The sequence below is a fragment of the Podarcis tiliguerta genome (assembly GCF_965153285.1).
Source record: "Podarcis tiliguerta genome assembly, chromosome: 7".
Classification (NCBI taxonomy): domain Eukaryota; kingdom Metazoa; phylum Chordata; class Lepidosauria; order Squamata; family Lacertidae; genus Podarcis; species Podarcis tiliguerta.
The window spans coordinates 60,582,287-60,605,418 of record NC_139540.1 but is presented as its reverse complement, the minus strand read 5'-3'; the positions used below and the strand labels follow the sequence as shown (position 1 = coordinate 60,605,418).

General features: G+C 43.8%; 1 protein-coding gene across 2 annotated transcripts in view; it reads right to left on the bottom strand.

The window, feature by feature from the left end:
• The window catches only part of NEDD9 (neural precursor cell expressed, developmentally down-regulated 9), a 70,393-nt gene that overhangs the window by 12,155 nt on the left and 35,106 nt on the right, over positions 1-23,132 (bottom strand). For both annotated transcript variants that reach the window (XM_083449360.1, XM_083449359.1), the window contains exon 2: positions 22,682-23,128. In XM_083449360.1, the coding sequence (XP_083305486.1) occupies positions 22,682-23,122 (441 nt within the window). In that variant the 5' untranslated portion in view covers positions 23,123-23,128. The remainder of the gene's footprint in view (positions 1-22,681; positions 23,129-23,132) is intronic.

The window sequence follows — 23,132 nt, the reverse complement described above, 5'->3', positions numbered from 1 at the left end:
TCACATTATGTGGCAACTTTTCCAAATATCTTCTTGTTGTCATGACTGAAATCTCATGGCTACCCTCACAAGAAATCTAAATCAATTACGCAGAATGGTTTCGCTGTATATTGATGTACTAAAGAAGGGTTTAACAAAGAAATATTTGGGACACAAGAAGATGCCTTATACTAGGCCAGGCTATTTGTCCAGCTTCATCTGCACTGACTCTGGCTCTTCAGGATCTCAGGAAAACTTATTTCCTGTTATGTGATCCTTCTAGCTGGTGATGACAGGTATCAAACCTGGAACCTTGTGCATGCAAAACACATTATCCACCAATGAATTGTGTTTCATTTAAATCTGTTAAGCACCATCATTTCCTCTCTGGCCTTTTGCTAGGTGCAAAGGATGTCACAAGTAGTGCAGCTAACATGGCTGTAAGATTTATTTATTTAATAAATTCCTATACCGCCCTTCATACCAGATCAGAGCTACCTTCACTTGTCACTTATGCTGGCTCATCGGGTATGCCCATGGTCCAACTTCAGAAGTGAAAACAGCAAGGCAGACCTTCCCAAATCGGTATATCATGCATTTGTGTACCGTGTGTGTGTGTGTGTGTGTGTGTGTGTTCTGTTTTGAATCTGTTGGAAGCTGCCCAGAGTGGTTGGGGAAACCCAGCCAGATGGGTGGGGTATAAATATAGTATCATCATCATCATCATCATCGCCACCATCATCATTATCATTATTAGAATTGCCATCGCAATTGCAAATGTTCATACACACAGCCAAGGAGTGCCAAAAGCAGTTTCAGCCTTCTTTCCTCCCTTAAGCCCCCAAACAGTTTTAAAAGCAATGTTTTCCCTAGGATTGACAAATGTGCAAAATATCTACTCCAGATCTCTCAGTGACAAGTTTATTATTAGACTGCCTACTAATTCTGAATGCTAAGCATACTTGCGGCAGAAATGCTTTGCAACAAAATGACTTTTTTCAAAGAAAATAAAAGGCAGGGGGGGGGGAGAGCTCATTTTATGACTTGTCCTCCAGGGGCTCTTTAAGTTGCAGAGATTCTGTTTAACATAAATAACAAGTCCCGGCGGTGCTGCAAACCTTTCCTTTAGGAGAACAGATACGGCAAATGAGAAACAAAAGTCTCTTCCCCAGGCAGCCTTAAATTTTAATCCTTTCTTTTAATGCAAAAACTTTGGCGTCAGGCTGCTTATACGAGCTATGGAGAAAATGCTCAAACTTAGCAATGCTGAAATGTGCTGCTCTTGGAACCTGGCCAAATGATCACATACATACATACGCAAGTAATCACATACATACACAGGGCTTCATGTTAAATTCCTGAAAATCTAGTTTTGGATTTCTCCCTCTGCAACTGATCGTTTGTGTACTGCAGCATGGGAGGAGGAAGGCAAGAATGCAGCCCCTATTTTACATGGGTGCCCCCCCCAACTGCCTGTGTGGACCCTTGTATTTATAAATGACTTCTGCAGCTAGTCTGTAAGGCTTGCCATTCACATGGGCCTGTCCACCTGGGGATAGTTCCATTTCTCACCAGAGTGGTGCATGCTCTAGTTATCTCCCGCTTGGACTACTGCAACGCACTCTATGTGGGGCTACCTTTGAAGGTGACCCGGAAACTGCAATTAATTCAGAATGCGGCAGCTAGACTGGTAACTGGGAGTGGCCGCCAGGACCACATAACACCGGTTCTGAGAGATCTGCATTGGCTCCCAGTACGTTTCTGAGCACAATTCAAAGTGTTGGTGCTGACCTTTAAAGCCCTAAACGGCCTCGGTCCTGTATACCTGAAGGAGCGTCTCCACCCAGGGTTTGAATCCTCACTCGACCATGAAATTCACTGGGTGACCATGGGCCAGTCACCGTCTCTCAGCTTCACCCACCCTGCAGGGGTGTTGTGAGGATAAAATGGGGAGGGGAAAACCATGTACACCACCTTGAGTTCCGTAGAGAAAAAGGTGGGATAGAAATGCAAAAAAATAAAAATTGAAACTTGTTCATATTTCCCCAACCCAACAAGGGAGCTACCTAAGTGGAAACTTGCTTCCTCATGCAATTTCCTTGCCAGATCTGATAGATGGTGCAGAGATGCTTTTGGACACAAGGAAATGCCCATTCACACTTCAGGGATGCAGTTAAATATACTGCACTTCTGATAGTAATATATGCATTGCTACCCAGGCTCCTGGGCCACTCAAGGACACAATTTTGCATCCCAGCCCAGGATGTTTTCCTTTACAGTGGGACCTCAGGTTACATACGCTTCAGGTTACATACACATTAGGTTACAGACTCCGCTAACCCAGAAATATTACCTCGGGTTAAGAACTTTGCTTCAGGATGAGAACAGAAATTGTCCAGCGGCGGTGCGGCAGCAGCAGGAGGCCCCATTAGCTAAAGTGGTGCTTCAGGCTAAGAACAGTTTCAGGTTAAAAACAGACCTCCAGAACGGATTACGTTCTTAACCCGAGGTACCACTGTACTGTATTTATTTATTTTGAGAGGTGCAAGGAATTTTCTTGAAATCAACAGGAGTTGCGAGCACAGAGTATTGTTGTAAATCAAGAGTACGAAAGCCAAATTAAATTTGATAGTGGTTGCTTTCCATACCCACAATGCAGGATGCACAGACACTAGTACAATATTCATCCCTCAAGGGCATGCAGTTTGCTTCTAATCCCTATGTTTGGGGAATTGGTTTGTTTTCCCACCACATTTTCTCATCTCATATTTCTGAAATTACTTCTAATGATGAAGAATCACTCTAATGACTCTTTGTCCTGCAACGAACAGATTAAGAAACAGACTGACTTTTGTCCGGGTGCCTCCAAAGCCACACTTTGCATGAGGGAGAAGAATCGTACACATCTAAAGAAATATTACAGCACTCGCCCCGTTAAAAACATTGGCACTTGTTTCTTAGGAAGAACTAACTTGTCGTCCTCCCTATGGGCACATCTTCTCCTGAGCTAAAATGGACTACTGGTTTGACCCGGTATAAGGCAACTTACTATGTCCTAGTCCAAATGGACAGAGAATCTGGGGTGGTTTGAACCATTAACTTCAGGGTCCTAAGGCTGAGACTTAGCCTAGTCAACTTATCCTGGAAGGTGTGTACTGAGCTCTCTTTAGAGGCAAAGGGGAACCAGGATGTGCACCATTAATACCTGGGATTGGCAGTCAGTGTGAAGTCTCTGGAGTGATGAACTTGGTACTGGTGCTAGGAGCCTGCACTTGTGCCCTTTCCAGGACTACTGTTCATAGAATTGGAAGGGACCCTGAGGTTCAGCAGATTCCAGCCAGTATGTCAGCTTCAGCCCCAACTCCAGATGTTTATTTCAGGGACCTGGAGCTAAAGCACACACCCTCCAGGGACTCAGCTACATTAGTAAAGGAACAGCAATTTGTATGTGCTATGAACATGCAACACCAGATGGTGCCAGTGAGCAGGAAATTTTAAAATGTGGTTTCCATAGTGTTTTTCTTCTTTTGCTGTAACGATCTAATTTCTGACTTATTAATAGCGGGGGTTTTCATGTGTCTGGATCCACCCCAGGTCTAGATTTGGATATAGGTTTGACATTTATATGCGTACAACTCTCACACATCTCCTAAAGCAAGGATGGAAAACCTGGGTTTTTCATATCCATATGTTGTTGGACTACAACTCCCATCATCATCCCTGACCAATGCTGGCAAGGGCTAATGGGCGCTGGAGTCCAACAGCATTTTGAAAGGAGCAGGTTGAGCAGCCCTGCATTAAGATAAAGATAAAGCACCTTAATGGTTGTACCATCCATGCAACTATTTCATACAATAAGGTCACATTCAGGCAGCTTTTTCAGGGGGTTACCTCAGCTAAAAAAGCCTGCTTCCTTTGTGGAGATTAACCATGTCAGATCCATGATTTACAGGGACTGGATCACAGTACTCCAGGAATAATACCAGTATGTTTGTTTGTTTCTGTAAAAATCCTTATAACTGATTCCAGGGCAGTGCACAATATATTCTATTGAATAAAAATGCTGCAACAAAAAGAAATCATGCAACGTAAGGCAAATGTAAATGCAGCAGCAGGACAACTTCATCCAAGTGGTTAAAAGAGTTGTTTTAAAAAGCCTTATAGGAAGAAGTTGTGTGGGTTGGGCAAGTGTCCTGGTTCCTTCCCATGCCAATGTTACTCCTCCCTGGGGATTGGTGTGGGAAAGAGTCACATTATTCACCCAACCCACACAATTCCTTCCTACCAGACACGGCCAGAAGAGTGCGGCTTCCAGCCACGTGGAAGCAGCTCTGGTGAACATATGACATTGACATGGAGTTGAAAGCTGAAGGTTCAGAAACACTTCACGTTCTCTTTGGATTTGTCTGGTGGCTGGGATAAGCTGAGCTGGATAGCCAATATGGGGTTTTCATATCTGTTCCGTTTTGGTCTAGTTTCAAGCAATTACTGTATTTTTTGCTCTATAAGACTCAGTTTTTCCCTCCTAAAAAGTAAGGGGAAATGTGTGTGCGTCTTATGGGGCGAATGCAGGCTGCGCAGCTATCCCAGAAGCCAGAACAGCAAGAGGGATTGCTGCTTTCACTGCGCAGCGATCCCTCTTGCTGTTCTGGCTTCTGAGATTCAGAATATATTTTTTCTTGTTTTCCTCCTCCAAAAACTAGGTGCGTCTTGTGGTCTGGTACATCTTATAGAGCGAAAAATACGGTGCTTTGCCCTCCCTACACCTTCATAGCATCTATACATTTAAATAAAACAAACCCCAAAAGCACATTTTCTTGCAGTTGAGTATAATGACCCTCCAAAGGAAGGGGACCGTAGGCAGCGGTGGGAAAGGTGCTTTCCCCCTTCACAGCCCCTTCTTTGCCCTCACTTCCTTCTAGTTTCTGGTATGCAGGAATGCGCTTCCTGAGAAATGTCAATGAACTGCAGGCTGTCATTTCGACACATACCCCATCCTTTCTCTTACTTAGAAGAATGCCTGTGGTCATCTGGTTCTTGAAAACCCTACATCTCAAATCAGAATTTTTTACTTGTTTACGCATTAACAGAACCAGATGGTGCACCCACAGTCTCTCCCTCCTTCCCTGACACACTCGCCGACAACTGCCAAACAATGTGACCATTTCAACTACGCAGAACAACTGAGCATGGGTAAGTGGTTAAAGAAAAGTAAAGAACATACGTTAAACCTGCACTATGAAAGAAATGCATTTAATAATAATAATAATAACAACAACAACCATTATCAAAAGAACAAAGAAGAAGTCTGTCAGAGTCCTTAGTCCTGCAATAGTGGTAACTTGGGTCTTTTCTATGCCAACTCTGTGTTCTTTTACCAAGAAAAACGCTGAGTGTGCATGTCCCCTGTCAAGCAGCCAGCTCTGCGGTTCATTAAATCCCTTTTCCTTACACAAAAGGGGCAGGGGGAGCGAGAGAAATCCTTCCTATTCATTACCTAACAGAGAGAGGGGAGGAAACAACAACCAGGAGAGCATTTAAGAACATATGAAGAACTGCCTTCCTGCATCAGACCAACAATCCATCTAGTCTAGCAGTCTTTCAGCAATAACTGACAAGCCATTTTCATCGTTCCTGTAGCTGGAAATGAAATTTGAAGAAACGTCTGGCCCCACTGTTATGTCAAGTATATTAGGTTGTCCCCCTCCACCCACAATGGACTCCCAGTGAGGAATCATGGCTGTGGATCCCATACCACCAGCAGGAGCACACCAGACCAGAACCTGACACATCTGTGCACTGTCAGAAAGAGGCAGAACTGCCAAGGATCTCATAACGTTTAGCTCAGTGAGAAAGCATTGCTACTCGACATTACGCCGATATTCAGTGCGTACCTGTCATGTAGAGCATGACAAGGAAACAGTCAACACAATTAAGAGAGCAGCTTGGAAGAGAGTCCTATGGCACAGTTGCACCGGCTTACTCCTACTCTCCCGGAGCACAGATGTGCTACGCAAAGGACTTTTGGGGAGTGGGGGAAGGACAGAGCTGTGACTACTGACAGGGCCTTGTTCTCTGATCTTAGTCAAACAAACAATGCATGTTTGCTAGATAGGACATGATAGGAGCTGAAGCTCACAGAGTTTTCCTGTTAGAGAGAACTCAATGAGAGCCACTCCCACTCCCTGTGCCCTGACAGGGGCAGGAAAGAGCCATATATAATCTTCTCACCTGGCTGAGTCCTTCTCCGTTGCTCTTTTGCTTCTCTCTTCCCTCTTCAATCTCATCACCAAGCCAGAAATGTGAGAGTATTGGCGTGTGTGGTACCTTTTCCTACCAGGGTTTGGAGAAAGGGCACACTCACCTGGAGTAATCCTCACTGAACTAATTGGCGCTGAATTATGTGTAAAGATGCAAAAAGGGTTCACTGCATGTTCCTATTCTCATTCTTGTCCTCAGTATGACACTATTATAAGTCGCTTGGGTTGAGCTATGGTGACATGCCAGTGAGCATCAGAGGCAACTAAGGGCATAGACCCATCTCTCTTCAGTGCCCCAACACAACTTCATTTATCACATCACAGTGAATTCTGATCCTGGAGAGGTATTTTATTTATTTATGGTTACATTACAGCCCTCGGGGGAGTTCAAGGCGGCATACATGCTGTTTCCCCTCCCTACTGTTACAACAACAACCCAGTGAGGCAGGTGAGGCTAGAGAGGCTGTGACAGTCCTAAGGTCACCCAGTGAGCTTCATGGCTGAGTAGTGATTTGAACCCTGAACTCTCAGGTCCCTGTCCAAGACTCCAACCACTGCACCACACTGCCTTACCCTTTCCAAAATTGATTCAACAGCTACTTGGACCCGTTTACTCCAGGAGTTTTTGTTACACAACTTGATAAAGTGATTCTTTTGAAATATTGTGTTTCCCTACATTTCTCCTGACTTCCTTATGGCCATCTAAAGATCAAAGGTGTGTGGGTGTGCGGTGACTTAACAAGAGGGGTCAGATCAGAGAACAAACAAGGGTGCCCTCGACCCCTGCCACCATATCCTTCGAGTCAGATCGGCAGAGGCAGGTGCATCGGATTAAAGACTTTGAGATGAGAGCTTTGCCTCTTATATTTCCAGCCATTACCAAAGTCTGCTCCTGTTGAGTAGCAGTTTCCGAAGAGAATAGACTCGCAAACGGAATCTAATTAAAACTGATTGTCCTTAACAAAAGAACCCACTGTTCTCGCCAGCTTTTCAGGAATGCTCCCACACGGAAACATGTTGCAAGTGAAGCTGCTTACGAAATCTCAGCAAGGAATCTACGGATGCTAAAAGTGCAGAAACCTAGGTTCTGTCTTGGTTTAGTAGCCTTTATTTCATTTCCTTTGCTTTCTTGGTAGTTGGTGCTAGATAGACCAACCTCTAAAGAACTATACACACTGTTCAGTGAATGTGCAATGCCAGCGCATACAAAAATCAAGCTTTTACATTTTCATATATAAGCATGCCTGTTAACACAGAAAAGTTATGAAGCATCCTTAGGTCACATCCACACCATTAAAGCACACGACGTCCCTCCAAGAGTCCTGGAAACTGTGGTTTAACCCTCACAGCACTACAACCCCCAGCACCCTTAAACTACAGTTCCCAGGATTCTCTGGGGGAAGCCATGTGCTATAAATGGATGGTGTAGATGTGACCTTATGCTTTATTTGATTCAATTGGTCTTGTACTGTCTAATCCAGTACTTGTGTCTCTAGCTTTTGTTGGACTACAACTCCCATCATCCCTAGCTAGCAGGACCAGTGGTCAGGGATGATGGGCTTTGTAGTCCAATAACAGCTGGGGACACAGGTTTGAGAAACACTGCTCTAAACTGACCGGCAGTCGCTCTCTAACGTCTCAGGCATTTTCTAGCACTGCTTCCCAATATCCATTTTTGTACAAGGGAGGCTAACCTACAGCCCTCCAGATGTTCCTGAACTACAATTCAGGCTTTCCCTGACCATTGGTCATGCTGGCCAGGGCTTATGGGAACTGTAGATCAGCAACAACGGATTAGCCATTCATGTTTCAACAGGGCATGTCACAGATTGTGCTTTCCTTGAGGTCCCGGGTTCAAAGTCCTCCATCGACATGAGGTCTCAACCCAGCAATTTCATTGCACAGAACACCAAGGACTGTTTCACACATTACACAGAACAAACCAAAGAGGCTTGCTGCTACCTCAACACGAAGTGGCAGCCAAGCCCACCACCCAACCAAGCCTCTATGTTTTCAAACAGCTGTGTAACTTTCTCACATATGACTTTAAAAAAAAAATGTATGCCTAATTTAAACAGACAGACATGGATAGCTAAGAGTGTGATGCAGTCCTACTTTTGATTTGGAGAGCTCTCTATTATTTTATAACTAATCAGCACAATCTGGGCTTGTCTACTATATATTTCAGACAGAAAAATAGGAACACGTTTTAAATAAAGGTGATAACATTGCAGAGAAACAATGCTCTAACTTGTATTAAAAGCCAGAAATAATGTTGACAAAAGACAGCTGTAAGTCACTAGGCTAGATAAGACACAGTAATTATCTTTTTCAATCCGTGATACTCTGCCTCTCACTTTGGTGTTAAAAAAGCGATTGCCTTAACCAGTCTCAACCAGCCTGTGGTGCTATATTTCAACATCAGACACAAACAAAGGTTGATTCACTGTGTATCTGTGAACAGACAATATCCCTGTTGGCTTTCCCCGACTCTATGCATTCTTTGAATCAACGCATTAGTAACATGCCTGAAGTTATATGCATTTCCCCTACTCTGCATTTGCACCGTCGCTAGTATGAAAATATGAAGCCCTTTTATGACCGGGCACTATTAAAATCAAGTGTTCTAAGTGGGAATAAAGATATAAACTGGGTTGATAGTGAATCAAAGTATCCCCTCCCTGTGTTAGCTAGTTAGTTACAGATATCAATGCTGTTCTTTGAGCAGAGTAACATGAGCACAGATGGGGAACCGGAATGACCTGCAAGTCGCTTGCTTTAATGAAAGAATCCAAAGCTCAGAGAGAGAGAATATTGTATGTTGCTTCGGAGGTAGATGGTGCAATCCCCACCAAATCTTAAGTTAAAAAGATCTCGGAGTGGAGCATGGAAGGATCTCTGCCTTTCGAGACCTTGGGGAGCTGCTGTAGTTGCTGCCCTTTGTCTGTCTCAAGAAACAATGGAGAAGAAGAGTTTGGATTTGATATCCTGCTTTATCACTACCCGAAGAAGTCTCAAAGCGGCTAACATTCTCCTTTCCCTTCCTCCCCCGCAACAAACACTCTGTGGGGTGAGTGGGGCTGAGAGACTTCAGAGAAGTGTGACTGGCCCAAGGTCACCCAGCAGCTGCATGTGGAGGAGCGGAGACGCGAACCTGGTTCCCCAGATTACGAGACTACCGCTCTTAACCACTACACCACACTGGCTCTCTCCCCTGGAGTGCAGCTCCAGGGGTGAAATCAAACCGCTGTGTTAGCAGCACCAAAGTGACTTCCCTGGGGTGCAAGCCTGGGCGGTGTGTATGGCAGTCCTGGGCTGCCAAGATGACAAGACCCCTCCCCCGGCCTTGCTGATGTGGTCCAAAGGAAGGCAGAGCAATACTTGGACTTCCAGGCAGCCCTGTCCCACCCCACTTAAAACAAAATACAGTGGTACCTCGGGTTACATACGCTTCAGATTACATACGCTTCAGGTTACAGACTCCGCTAACCCAGAAATAGTACCTCAGGTTAAGAACTTTACCTCAGGATGAGAACAGAAATCGGGCTCCAGCGACTTAGCTAAAGTGGTACTTCAGGTTAAGAACAGACCTCCAGAACGAATTAAGTTCTTAACCCGAGGTACCACTGTAACTCAAACACTTAACTAATGTAAAAGGGTAAACTAAAAATACAAATACAAGTTATAACACTTTAAAACACCCTCAGGTTTTAACCCCATCCCCATTAAATTAATAACTTGGCACAGGGGGGCTGGTCCGTGCCCTCACCCCACCCCTGAAATGCCAACCCCCAAAGGGATGACTCCCTTTGGTGTGGTCCCTCAGGGCGGCCCCTCTCCCAGGTGAGCTGGCTTTATACAGTTGCCTAGCTGGGGCAGCAGCTCTTCCCAATGCTGCCTGCCCACCCAGGGCCCTGATCTTTGCAGGGCTCTCTCTCTGCAGTCCTCTTGAATGAGGAGAGCTGGATTAGAAACCTGCCTCTAAAGGCCTGTGCTCTTTGCAGTGAGTCACTTTCAGGGAAAGAGGTATTGTGGGCGGGGGAAACCCCTCTTATACGGCTTGCTGAATTACCTCTTCTGATAAACGCTATCTCAGCTCATCCGACATATATTTCATTGTAAGTTGATACACTTTGAAAGCAAAATAAAAACTATTGTTTCCATAAATTAATCCCCTATGAGCGTGATGAACCCCCAAGTAAGACTAGGCGAGATAGAAACTCACCACAACTTGTTTTTCACACATCATGAAACTGGTCAAAAATTGGTCAAAACTATGGGTGGATGCAGATTACCGTGCTGTGGGGTTGTCGGTGAAATCCGGGGAGGGCAGAAGGGGGAGAGAGCTCAGAGTGTGTAGCACCCTTCTCTAAGCTGGTGCCTTCCAGATGGACTACAACTCCCATCAGTTCCAGTCTGCATGACCAGTGCCCAAGGATGATGGTCGCTGCAGTCCAGAGCACACGGATGCCACAAGGGTGAAGTCCAACCATGTGTCGAAGTACATTTCAGGATGACTTCCCAACCAACTAACCAACCTATTTCAAACTTGTTTTACAGTTGCAATATAGGCATCCCACCAATCGATTGTGTGCTATTTGCCCCTAGGTTAAGAAAAAGAAAAAGAAAAAGTACGGATTGCTTTTAACTTAAGTATCTTCTTAATATGTATTTTGAAAATTTTCTTGTGGGGCCAGCACAGTAACCCCCCCCCCCATTTTGATTGCTCATGTATAGTCATATTAACTCCTGAAATCCAAATGCTTCCCTTTGCCACAGAGAGTCTTTGCTGTTGTGAGAGGGAAGTTTTTTTAAACAACGTTACCATTTAATTCTCCTTTAAAATGGATCCCTACTGCCATCGAGATGAAAAACCAATTAATGCTCAGCTGAGAGCTTGGGTGTAAAAATGAAAGCATTCAGCTACTCCCACAGAGACATCTTATAAAAACTCTGGGATTTTCCTTAGAATAATCATCAGTCACACATCAGTGAATCATTTCTTACTACTGCATATTCAAGGTAGAAGGACTCTTCAATTAGTGGCTTTCTGAGAAAGCCTGAAAGCTGATGAATAACCACAGATATAAATGCAAATGGCTGAGATACATGACTGTTCTCAACCATTATGTGTGGTAAGTAACAGATGACGACTTTTCTGCTGCAATAGAACCAGGACTGCAAAAACAACGGTTCACTCCTCTTTCGCTTTCCGTCCAGGAGAAATCCTTTGGCCAGGTAATAAAATGGATAATTTAACACTCACACATACATTGTAGTTATCAAGTGATGACTTGGATGTGTGAATGAAACACCTCAAACACAACAAATAGAAACAAAACAAAACAAAATTCCTTCCAGTAGCACCTTAGAGACCAGCTAAGTTTGTTATTGGTATGAGCTTTCGTGTGCATGCAAACTTCTTCAGATACACTGAAACAGTGTGCATGCACATGAAAGCTCATACCAATAACAAACTTAGCTGGTCTCTAAGGTGCTACTGGAAAGAATTTTTCATTATTATTTTGTTTCGACTACGACAGACCAACACGGCTACCTACCTGTAACTACAACAAATAGAAGTTCAGGTAACTGCAGGGCAGCTGAGAGGGAGGCAGCGGGCAGACACAAGTCCCATGCTGCCGTTTTGGGCAACGCGGAGTGTGCAGCCGCCCAAGCCACTGTCTCACGCCCAGGAGAGATGTGTGGCTCGGGCGCACTGAAAGCCCCACAGTAAGTGCCACCCCCTGGGTGAGTGGTGCCCAGTGCACACACACCCTGCCCCCTAGCTACATCTCTGCATTCACTCACCTTCCAGGCCTCACATGGTCATTAAAGTCCACAGGCTGCTTAGTGCCACTCTCAGTAGCAAAGTGAAACATTTACCCCCCTCCATAGTAAAGATTAAGGCTAGCACCAGAGAGCAGGAAGACCACCAGCACTGGCAGGTGGAACCTCTGGGACACTGAGAAAAAGGCCTTACCTCTTGATTTTGTCCTAAATTGAAACATCTATGTGTCATTACAGTGGTACCTCGGGTTAAGTAATTAATTCGTTCCGGAGGTCCGTTCTTAACATGAAACTGTTCTTAACTTGAAGCACCACTTTGGCTAATGGGGCCTCCTGCCTCCGCCGGAGCACGATTTCTGTTCTTATCCTGAAGCAAAGTTCTTAACCTGAAGCACTATTTCTGGGTTAGCGGCGTCTGTAACCTGAAGCGTATGTAACCCAAGGTACCACTGTATTTCTTTTACTTTCTTGTAGCTACTGGCTGCAGTCCTAAATGTAGAAAGCCCTAGCAAGCTCATTAGGACTTACTTCCAAGTAGATGTCGATAGGATTGAGCCAAATATAATTACGCTGAGTTATATCCAATGTTAAGTCACGCTCAGAATAGGCCCATGGAAATAGACTAACGTTGGTCTTCTAATTTAAATGGGTCTATTTTGAGTAGAACTTCGTTGATTTGGTAATCTAGAAAATTTTGAAAATATGATATGTGGACCAGGGTATTCTTTGATGCATCTGCACCCCTGAACCATTAAAAAAGCAAGCACATAAAATTAGAGCAACTGAGGGTGTATTCACCTTCTGTTAAAAGAGGTAAGAGAAATTTCAAATGTGAAGACTGAACCAAGAGTACCCTCCACACTAGAGGCACAGCCAGTTTTGCATCCTCTGTATAGTTAAAATGAAACTGCAAGTTGTTCTTCAGAGGCCTGCTTTTCTAAAATAAACTTTGGTTTGAATAGCATGCTGCAAGAAACTGGGGCATTATGCGACCAAGGGTGAAATGAGGGCGCTTTTTTAAAAAAAAAAGTGGTGTTCAAATGGGGGGGAAATATGGTTCACAACCAAACTTCAAATAGTGCAGATGTTTTTCTCCCTTTGATGTTAACATGCCTTGTGCATATAGAACAAACAAGCCTAAGCTGCTTTCACCATAACCAAAGCCTTTGACTTTTTCAGCAGCATGTGAACCACAGCATAAAAACAATAATGAGCCAGAGGGAGAATATTTCTGCAATACATCTTGCTTGCTATTATTGTTTTCCTTCTCAATGGAGACTGGGACTGCAGCTTAATTGGAAGGAAGGACATGTGAACACGAACGACCTGGTGAATAGACTCATTACTGTGAGAGTTATTTGCCAACTCTGGATGAAGAAGGGGAGGGGGGTTGTTTCTGCTTACCAAAGGCTGAAAGGCATGGACTATGATGGAGGTTTCGTGTAAACGACAACTATTAATTGCTTGCCTGAATTTTTTCCATGTTCTCTGTGTTTATGTGATCTGAGCATTTTATGGCACCATGGTTCAGTTTGCTTTTCAGATTGCTGGGCTACGCTTTGAGTACTTGGTAGGGCAGCATTTTGCAAAAAGACATTTCAAATAATAAAATAAGAAGTGTTGGATTTAGGAGACTGCACAATCAATTTGTACTAGGTTTGACCAGGACTTAACTATGAGCCACACCTTAATGAGCCCACAAAAGTTACTAAGCTTGCAATATTATAAGTTAAACAAAAGTCCCTCCGTGTGGAATTAAAAACAACAACACTAATGTGCTAGTAAGGGAGGGACAGAGAACGCCACATTCCACTGGCACCTACTTGGTTTCTATGCTGGGTACAGAGAAGGGATGGAGTGCCTCATTTCCCTCCCACCAGTCCATTAACTCACTGGCATGGATTACAGTGCACGGGTCTGAATGCAATTCATTACCACTGGTGACAAGGTGAGTGCTTAAATACAAGGCTGGCTTAGTCTCAGAATCTGTTTTCGGTGTCACGTCTTGGCCCTAAAATGTGCATCATCATCTGCATCATCATCATCATCATCAAGAAGACGACAGTGCCTCTGGGGAGAATTTACCTCCTCCACTGAATTATGTCAGCTAAATCCACCCATTGACTTGGCATAGCAGGGATTCTAAGTTAGTACCCTTTTAAAAATGTGTGTGCATGCACGCACATGCCTGTAAACTTGCTATTTCATCCTGCAGAGCCTAGGAACAAAGAACTATCCTAACAGCTGTTTGTCTAGAAACAGCTGTTAGGATAATCTTTTGTTTCTAGCAGTTAGCATCAAAGGTATATGAAGCAATAGTGGAAGACTACAGGGGCAGCTCATCTAGGGGGATGGAGCCACAGCAACAGCCTCCAGGCAGCAGTGCCACTTACCAGGAAGGGCAGGCTGCAGAGTGGTTATGGCTGTGCAGAGTGGGTGTGGTGCCACTCACCACAGCAGCACCGCTGCTAGGAGGCTATTGGCGTGGCTCTGTGCCTCCTGCCAAGCCAAGCCACGCCTGGAAGACTATGTCAGAAAGTCAGCAATGTTACTTTACACTTCATTCTAGAGCAACCATTACCAAGTACCAAACAATGCCGTATGAAACAGTGATATATATCTATGCCAAAGAGTCGACAACATTGCATTTCCTACGTCACGTTCACTAAAGATTAAAGTTGTTGCGGTTCAGGCCAAGACTGATTTGAGAAACACAACATCTCTGGTGCTGATTTGCAGAAGTGCTTTTTCTGCCCCGGGTGATATTATTTATTCTATAATTTATAGATCATGACTGAACGTTTTTAAACATTCATGGCTTCTCCCAAAGAATCTTGGGTACTGTAGTCTGTTAAGGGTGCTGAGAGACCCCCTATTCCCCTCAAAGGACTTCAATTCAGAGAGCGGTTTAACCGTCAATCCCTCTTCCCAAGGAATTGTAGTTCTGTGAGGTGAATAAGGGTCTCCCAACAACTCCCAGCACCCTTCAAAAACTACAGTTGCTTTGAATGTCTAGAGCAGATTAGATCTATGAAAAACTAACTGTTTGAATCAGCCCCTTAGGTAATTTTTGTACTGCGAACAACCCTGACTGAAAACCTCATTTCTAATGAGAGATTCAGTCAAAGGATCATTTCCAGCGAGGGATTCAAACAAAGGCTTATTCAAGCCATCCATTATTTTTTGTCAGTCAATTTGAGACCATTTCTTTTCAGAGTGGTGTTTCAGTTCCTGAAGAGAAGTGGATACAGCAATGGCCTTAGCATTCCCCAGTCATGACATCACTCTAATCACCTGCCTTGAGACGTCTCTTTGACCTGCCTTACCATGTCTGCCAGCAGTAACTGCTGCGTTAGCATGGGGTTTGTGGTGCTCAGTGCTTATTTAATGGAAACTGCGCGGCAGCAAAACACACCGTATTTGCACAGAGGGAATTAGCTGCTTGCAAAGAAGCTTGATGAGCGCTCACTTTGTAGGCACCTCTTTCAAAAGCTTCTTGGAACCACAAACCCCCACATAGATATCTGCTGCTTTGGGGAGAAGGCACAAACTGATTTTGTGAAACAACTCTCATGTTCCTCTCACTGCAGATTAAGCGACATGCCGGTAGTTGGAAGTCAGCTAAACTGGAGAGAGGGTTGTAGAAGTCACTTAGCAAATGAGAACATTTTAGAATCAAGTTCAAAACAGTGAACAAGTAACCAAGTTCCCTCCTGCCTTCGGAAAAAAAGGAGATGATTTGTTAACTGGAAATGTCCTGGCAGGAATTCGGATGCAAGAGAGGAGGGAAAGAGAGGGAAGTGTGTATGAAAGAGAAGATTTTCAACAGTCCAAGGTGCTTATATTGCAGAGTTGCACTTCTTTTCCCCAGTCAAAATTAAACCAGAATGACGTCATCGTGATCTTGAAGTGGACTGTATTATTTCTGACTACTGGAAGGGTCACCAGTCTGAATGCCACCCCACATATAAAATTATTCCCTTCTAGTTAAAAAAACAAAAAGCCACATAGCTGAAAGAAAGGTTCTAGTCTGGTTCTGACACCCTGTAGTGCTCATTGTGTCCTTCCGTCAACTTTCTAAGAATTGTGAACCCCACCCGCATCCTGAACTGGTACAATCCATTCTACCACCTCAGAATTCTACTGTTTCATTTGCACATCAGTACTCACACCTATGCATCCTTTTTTTAACCTTGCCCTCCTCATCTCGTTGCCTCCCACTGTTTGCTTCCCCATCAAAACTTAAGAGTACCAGCTCTTCATGGCAATGGCTTGTCTTTTTTTGTTACTTTTATTAAAAAGCACCACGTACATCGATGGCGCTGTATACAGGACCCTTAATAACAGAGTTATAAATTGTGTTTCAGTTGAATGAAGAATTTGTTAACAGCTAAATTAACGTTTCTTTAAAGTTGTGCTTTTATTTCATTTGCTTTGTGGGCAATCCAGAAAAGAGATGGCCACCGATTTGGGTGGTTCTAAAAGAGGGTTAGAGACAAATTCATGGAGGGGGAAGTCCATTGATGGCTACTAGTGATTATGGTTTTGTTCTACCTGAGCCAAAGGCAGCATATGCCTCTGTATACCAGTTGCAGGAATAACAAGCAGGGAATGTAAGCCTGCTGGATCAGCCCAATGGCCCAACTAGTCCAGCATCCTGTTCTCACAGCGGCCCAACAAGATGCCTGTGGGAAGCCTATAAGCAGGATTGAAGTGCAACAGCACTCTGCCCTCCTGCCGTTTCCAGCAACAGGCATTCAGAAGCACCTGGCCTCCAGGGAAAGTGGTGTTGTGCTAAGGTACAGCTTATGGACGGCTTCTTCTTTGGCGATCACTCATAGCCGAGTAAGATTGTCTTCCATAAGCACGGTTTTAACAATGAGTCCGTAAGTGACTGTGGAGGCCAGTTCTGGATCCACACATCCTTCCACAGTGGGGACATTGGTTACCGGGCGGCAGTTGATCGCGGTGTGGATTTGCCAAGCATGCCTTCCTCCTACCACGTTTCCTATGGGCATCTGGCTGGCCCCTGTGAGAACAGAATGCTAGAGTAGATGTACCTGATCCAGCAGAGTCCTTATGTTCCTAAATCCTAAGAGAGGCTATATCACCACCACCCTGGAACAGTGATAGAAACTCAGATATATAAGCTAGGCAGCAAAGGACTCCTTAAACCAAGGTTACAGTCACCAAAATGGAATGTCTAGTTGCCATTTTGGGGAAAGACAACTCTAAAGTCTTATTTTTCAAACAACGTACTGACTGGGATTGATTCTCAGTTAAACGTCTGGCTAGTTCAGATGACAACCTTGAGCTAGCTTGAGAACTTGGAGAAGAAAAGTCACTTGATCCAGTCTATCTATTAGCCTCTTCCAACCTCTCCTTCTTAAGGTTGACTGCTCCTGCACAGAAAAAGCATTTTGGTTCCTGAAATTCATTCCGATTGTGCAGATAAAATATAACTGATGGAATTCTACAGGATGTGGTGTTAGTGTGTGAAAGCAGTCCAGATCCAATGATCCCCAGGCATGCACCTCCAGATGGTGGAGATGTCAGGTGCCCAGGCATCTTCACTTGGTCAAAAGCGCACCTGGGGCCTGGCTAATTTCGAACACTGTCCTGGAGGGGCCTGTGACATTTAGGCATCTACATTTCCACATGGCAATGCTACATAGGACAAGGACTGTGCTTTCTTATGTACAAATTATAACACACCCAGTGCTGGGGAAATGAGACAAGCGCCACACTCTTGAAGAAAACTATCTGTAGTGCATGCAACAGATCAATAAACAAGCACTCACTTTTGCTACGAGCTGATTGTATGGAAAAATCCTGCGAGAAGGCTGGACTTGCCCATTTGCAGGGCAGCCACAAGCCTTGTAGATATTTTGACCCTCTGCTATTAATACGGGTCTTTGAGATCATGCTAGATGGAATATTTTTAACTCCCAAGCCTTGCCAAGACACACAGAACACTTGTAAGCATGGGCTGTATTAGGGAGAGAAGGCACAGCGGTTCACTTAATCTGCTGGGGACAGGTGCCGCCAGCTGAAGGAAAGATATTCATCACATTAGACGTCAAGGAAACCTAGAGCTCAACTGTTCACTAGGCCAAGCTCCCTTAAATACTTAAAAGATTGTTTTACTGATCTCCTGAGGATGAGGATCTAAGATGAGAGGCTGCCTTGTTTAGATGAGGAGGGAAGGCACAACAGATTTTTTAAAAATCCTTTTTTAATTAGGTATTTTTTTAAGAAAAACATGAAAGCATTGAAGATTATCCTTTTAAAAAACTGCCCAACATAATTGGTTTGAAGATGGTTTCCCTTCCTTTCTTGTTTTCAGAGCTTTTCCTAACTACTCTAGAGTTACAGCAAACTTTTCCCTTAAGTGTAATCATATTGGCCTTGCTAATAGCCTGTTAAAAGAAACTTCAAGGTTTGGCGTTGTTCCATGACTGCTGTAGACTCTACCTCTATGAGGCCCAGGCAGCAAAACAACAACAAGCCCTTTGGTTTCTTTTGTACCTGGAATCCCCTCCTAACATATCTATGTGATGAAAACTGTACATTTAAAGCCATGTCATACCGTGTTAAACAGTCATGGGTTACCCCAAAGAATCCTGGGAACTGTAGTTGGTTAAAAGTGTTGAGAGCTGATGGGAGACCCCCTGTTCCCACAGAGCTGCAAGCCCCAGCATTCCCTGTGATTGATTGTTTAAACCACTCAGTGCTAGTTTCCCTACAGCACCTCCTATGTTGCTGCAGAGAATTATTCAACCCAGGCTTTCAATGTTTGCTAAAGACCAATATGTTCACTCAGGCATTTGAGGGCTGTTAATACAGAGCTGAGCTAGTCTACTGTGGACCGTGATGTATTTTGATGTGTTTATTTTATCAGCATTGTAACATATTGTTGCGAACTGCTCAGGTATTACCACTGAAGGTACATAAATACATTAAAATAAACAAATGTAACAGCGATTGCTCATGAAGCAAAGACAAAGATACACAATGCAAAAGCATGAGGTCGAAGGATGTTGCTAGTGAGCCATCCAAGTTTGTCTCAATGCCAAAAGCCCTAGAGTGGATATTTCCAGTTCTCCAGGCATGGAAAATGGTGGTATAGGCAACCGAACAACACCCAAGATAACCGCTGTGATAAAGATCCTAATTTATCTACACCATTTCTAATCAAGCAATCTGCAACTCATTAAACTGGACACATTTCAGCAGCCACATATAGCAGCGCACAAAGGACTTCATAAGCCACCTGGCTTTGAACCATTCACAGTGTGTGAGATCAGTGCTTAGACTCATCTTGCCTACGTCCTCCAGGCGTTGTTAGACCACAGCTCCCACCACCAATGACCATTGGCCATCTGGACTGGGACTGGTGGAAGTTGGAGTCCAGCAGCATCTGGAAGGTCACAGGCTCTTCATTTCAGCCTACAAGGATCCAGTATTGCTGTCACACGGCAGCCATCCTTGCATATCAAACAGTATCCCTTCATTCAGGGGATCTTGCTCCACAAAGTCTGCAACGGTTGTCTCCTGGTCCATCTTTTGGTCTTCTTTGAGTCTATCTCTGCTTTTGAGTCCCATCAAGGAAGCAAGCAAGCTCCAAGTTCACTGTTGGGTACCTCCTATGAGATGGAAGAAGAGACATCTGGAGGCACTAGTCTTCTCTGTGCAGACTATCTATTTCTCTCCCTTTGACCTATCTGGGCAATCTTCTGATATGTGCCACTTTCCGTGGCTGGGCAACAGCAACCATGCTCTGCTGCTGGCTGTGGCATACAGGTGCTACAGGCCGCAACTGAGTTAAGAAAGCTGAACAGCAGAGTGGAATTGTTGGCATCTGTCTGCCTTGGGAGATGATGGAGCAGTGCACCTCTGGAGGTGAAAAACTGCTGGAAGGTTACAGCGCCTGCTGTGGCTGTAGAGACCAATATGCAAGAGACATGTTTTGTTGCAGCTGGGGCAGATGAAGGCATTTTGTTGTGGAGTGGCGTCCAGAGTGAAGTGAGACATGACTATGACATTTGCTTCAGGATCCGATCAAGCACCTGACAGAGAGCTTACACATTGTGCAGGTCTGATGGAACTAATCTCAGTAGCACGTTCAGTGGTATCTCATCTGCTTGCATAATCCCACCCATCCAAACTACTTTTCTTTCAAGGAGGATTCAAACCAGTAACAAAGCACATCCCTTTAGACTAAGCTTGTAAACAGTCACATATCTAGTCTCCAACTAACTGGGCAGGGAAGCTTTCCAAAAGCTAATGCTGTATATAAGACAGTTACAAATCTTGGTGAGCAGCTGGACTAATAGCTTTTGCAATTCTGCTTTCGAGTAATATGTGAATGAATTCATTTGGAACTCCTTCCATTAGAAAACCTGATCTTTACCAAGGGATGGGGAACACACCAAAACTAGTAATCAGAATACCAGGAAAATGTTCCTAAAGAGTCCCAATGGAAAATAAGAGTCCACACAAGCTCCTGATAGTTAGAGCAACCTAAAAGTGAGGATGCTGAACAATTTTGTTTGGCTTTTTAAAAAAGTCAACTGACCTGATTCACACTTCCCAAACTAATGCATCGATCAGAAAGCAGTTAGCGTTCAGTTTTTACACTGCTCTGAATTTGCAGTCTTGGGTTTTTTTAAAAAAGCACCAAAATGCATATATAGAAATGTGTGTTTCAATGCATAAAGCAGGTTAAAATGCATACACAAATGCATATTTTTGGAGAAAACATATATGAAAATATGTCTTTTGTGGAAAATGCATTCAAAGATAATGCAGATCCCCATGTTTTTTAAAAAGAAAATTGTAGATGGATGCAAAAATAAGAGAGCAGTTTTATGAATGAACTCATGCAAAACTGACACAGGCTGGAAATAGACTTCTCTGCCTGTCATTACCTTAAAGTGAATGGGGCGTGAATCGAGGACAAGCTAGAAGGATTGCAGCTTTAGTTTTAAAAGGAAAGAGCCAGAATTCCTGCCAACATCAACTGCAATGAAAGATTAAACCGTGGCACCTTCCAGACATGCACTTCCTGCTCGAGTATCCCTGTCTGCTGTACATCACCGAGACACATTTATAAGGGCTCAGCAACGAGCTCTAAATATTACAGAGGATTTACTGATAGCCCTGCCTTCCAGCTGCTCCATATCAGATGAAATGCAAAGGATTTTTTTTTATAGAGCAGGCCTTCCACTAACTTTCAAGAAGCAATTGCCTTGACTCATGCAATGGGCACGTAACCCTGCAGAGAGATGTCAAGTGTCACTTTTATTTGCTCCAGGTTTAATATTTGAGTCACCCTTTCAAATAAAAGATTACCTAGATTTCCTGTTTCTCCTTGTCGGGCACTGTTGTCACATCTGGCGCCATTTCTTAAAATACATCCTGTAAACTCATTAAACAAAAAGCTGCCTTTACATAATGTTGGCACTTGCATGGTTTTAATAATAGACAAAGCTGCCTAACAGAATAGAGGTCTATTGGTGACCGCTTGAGAAATACTGAGTACCATATTTTGTAGCCCCTGTGCACAAGAGTTTAGGCTGCTAAAGCTTTTACACTTTCACCAGAGACAACCAATTAATTAGCTCTAACTTTAGTTGATTAGCCAAATAAATAAGCCAAATAAAGCCTGCAAGCTTACTAGCAACCAGTTAGGGATTCTTCATTTACCATTTTCTCAGAATCCATCAGTGCTTGATTCTTCTTGTATCACAGTGTGGAAGAGAAGGAACTTCTCCTAGTATGCGGTGTCAGGGACTATATGGGACCACTTCAATGAGGGACAAATATCCAAGTTGACCAAAAGTTGGCTCAGCTACTGGTCCTAAGCAAGACAGAAGATTGAGTCCTACAGACTCAACTCGTTCTATTATCCCCTGGAGATAATAGACAATCTATACAGAATTTAAATAGATGTTTAGGTTTACATTTCCAAAAAAGGAGAACTTTTTATTAGGTATAACAAAGGGTGACGTCCCCAAGAAGGTACTCTGCCTATTTCTATGCGACCACAGCGGCTAGAATAATCTATGCACAACAATGGAAGGACAAAGAAATCCCAACAAAAGAACAGTGGCGAGATCAGATAATAGAGTATGTGGGGTTAGTTACTATGTCAGCAAACATAAGAAATCGAGATGAGACACTGATAAGAGAGGAGTGGGAACATTTTGGAGGGTATCTAAAGAGGTATGATAGTCAAATAAAACTCCAAGTAGGGTTTGATTTGTGAACAGCAGTTAATAACAACTAGGAATAGTATAGAATGAAACTGGATGGAATAAAAGGATATGTAGCACAACTCGTAGGATCAAATAAGATGCCATGGAGGGGTGGACTGGGAAGTCTTGAGATATGAGTTGATCAAAGCCAATTGTAAGATGTGTGTGTGTATATATATATATATATATATATATATATATAATGTTGGAAAATGTATAAATAAAAAATAATCTCATTATCACTGGTGGTAGAAAAAAATACCAGACTAACTGAGGCTTTATCTATTTTTTGAGGGTTGAAGTCCACCACGTTCAGCTACTTTCCCTACCCCAAAACTAAACAGTCAAAGGAAACGGTTTTGAAACAGATGCCTCAAGATAATTTGGACCCACCTTGTTGCTTATAGGGGAGGTATCCATTCCGACAAAACTCCTTTGCCCAGATGGAGGCACTTGGTAGACATCTTGGCCCTGAAAACCATGGCCGGTGGGTACCTGGTAGATCCCCTGGCTGTGGTAAGAAGGAGGCACTTGGTAGACCGGATCCCGAGGAGAAGCATGAGCACTAGGTACTTGGTAGATCTTTGGCTGGTTAAAAGGTTGGTGTACAGATCCCGAATTGGCCATGTCTTGGTTAGAGGGACTCTCCTGCACAGGGCCGATGAGAAGTTTCACACGGTTGCCCGGGACAATGCCTTGCCGCCCGTGTAAGGAGCAAAGCCACCATCCTTCCAGCCCTTCCGTGTTCTGTTCTATCACGGTCAAAATGTCTCCTTTGCGGAAAGCCAGCTCCTCTGCACATTCTGGAACATTATCGTAGAGAGCTCTTGCCATAAGATTCTGA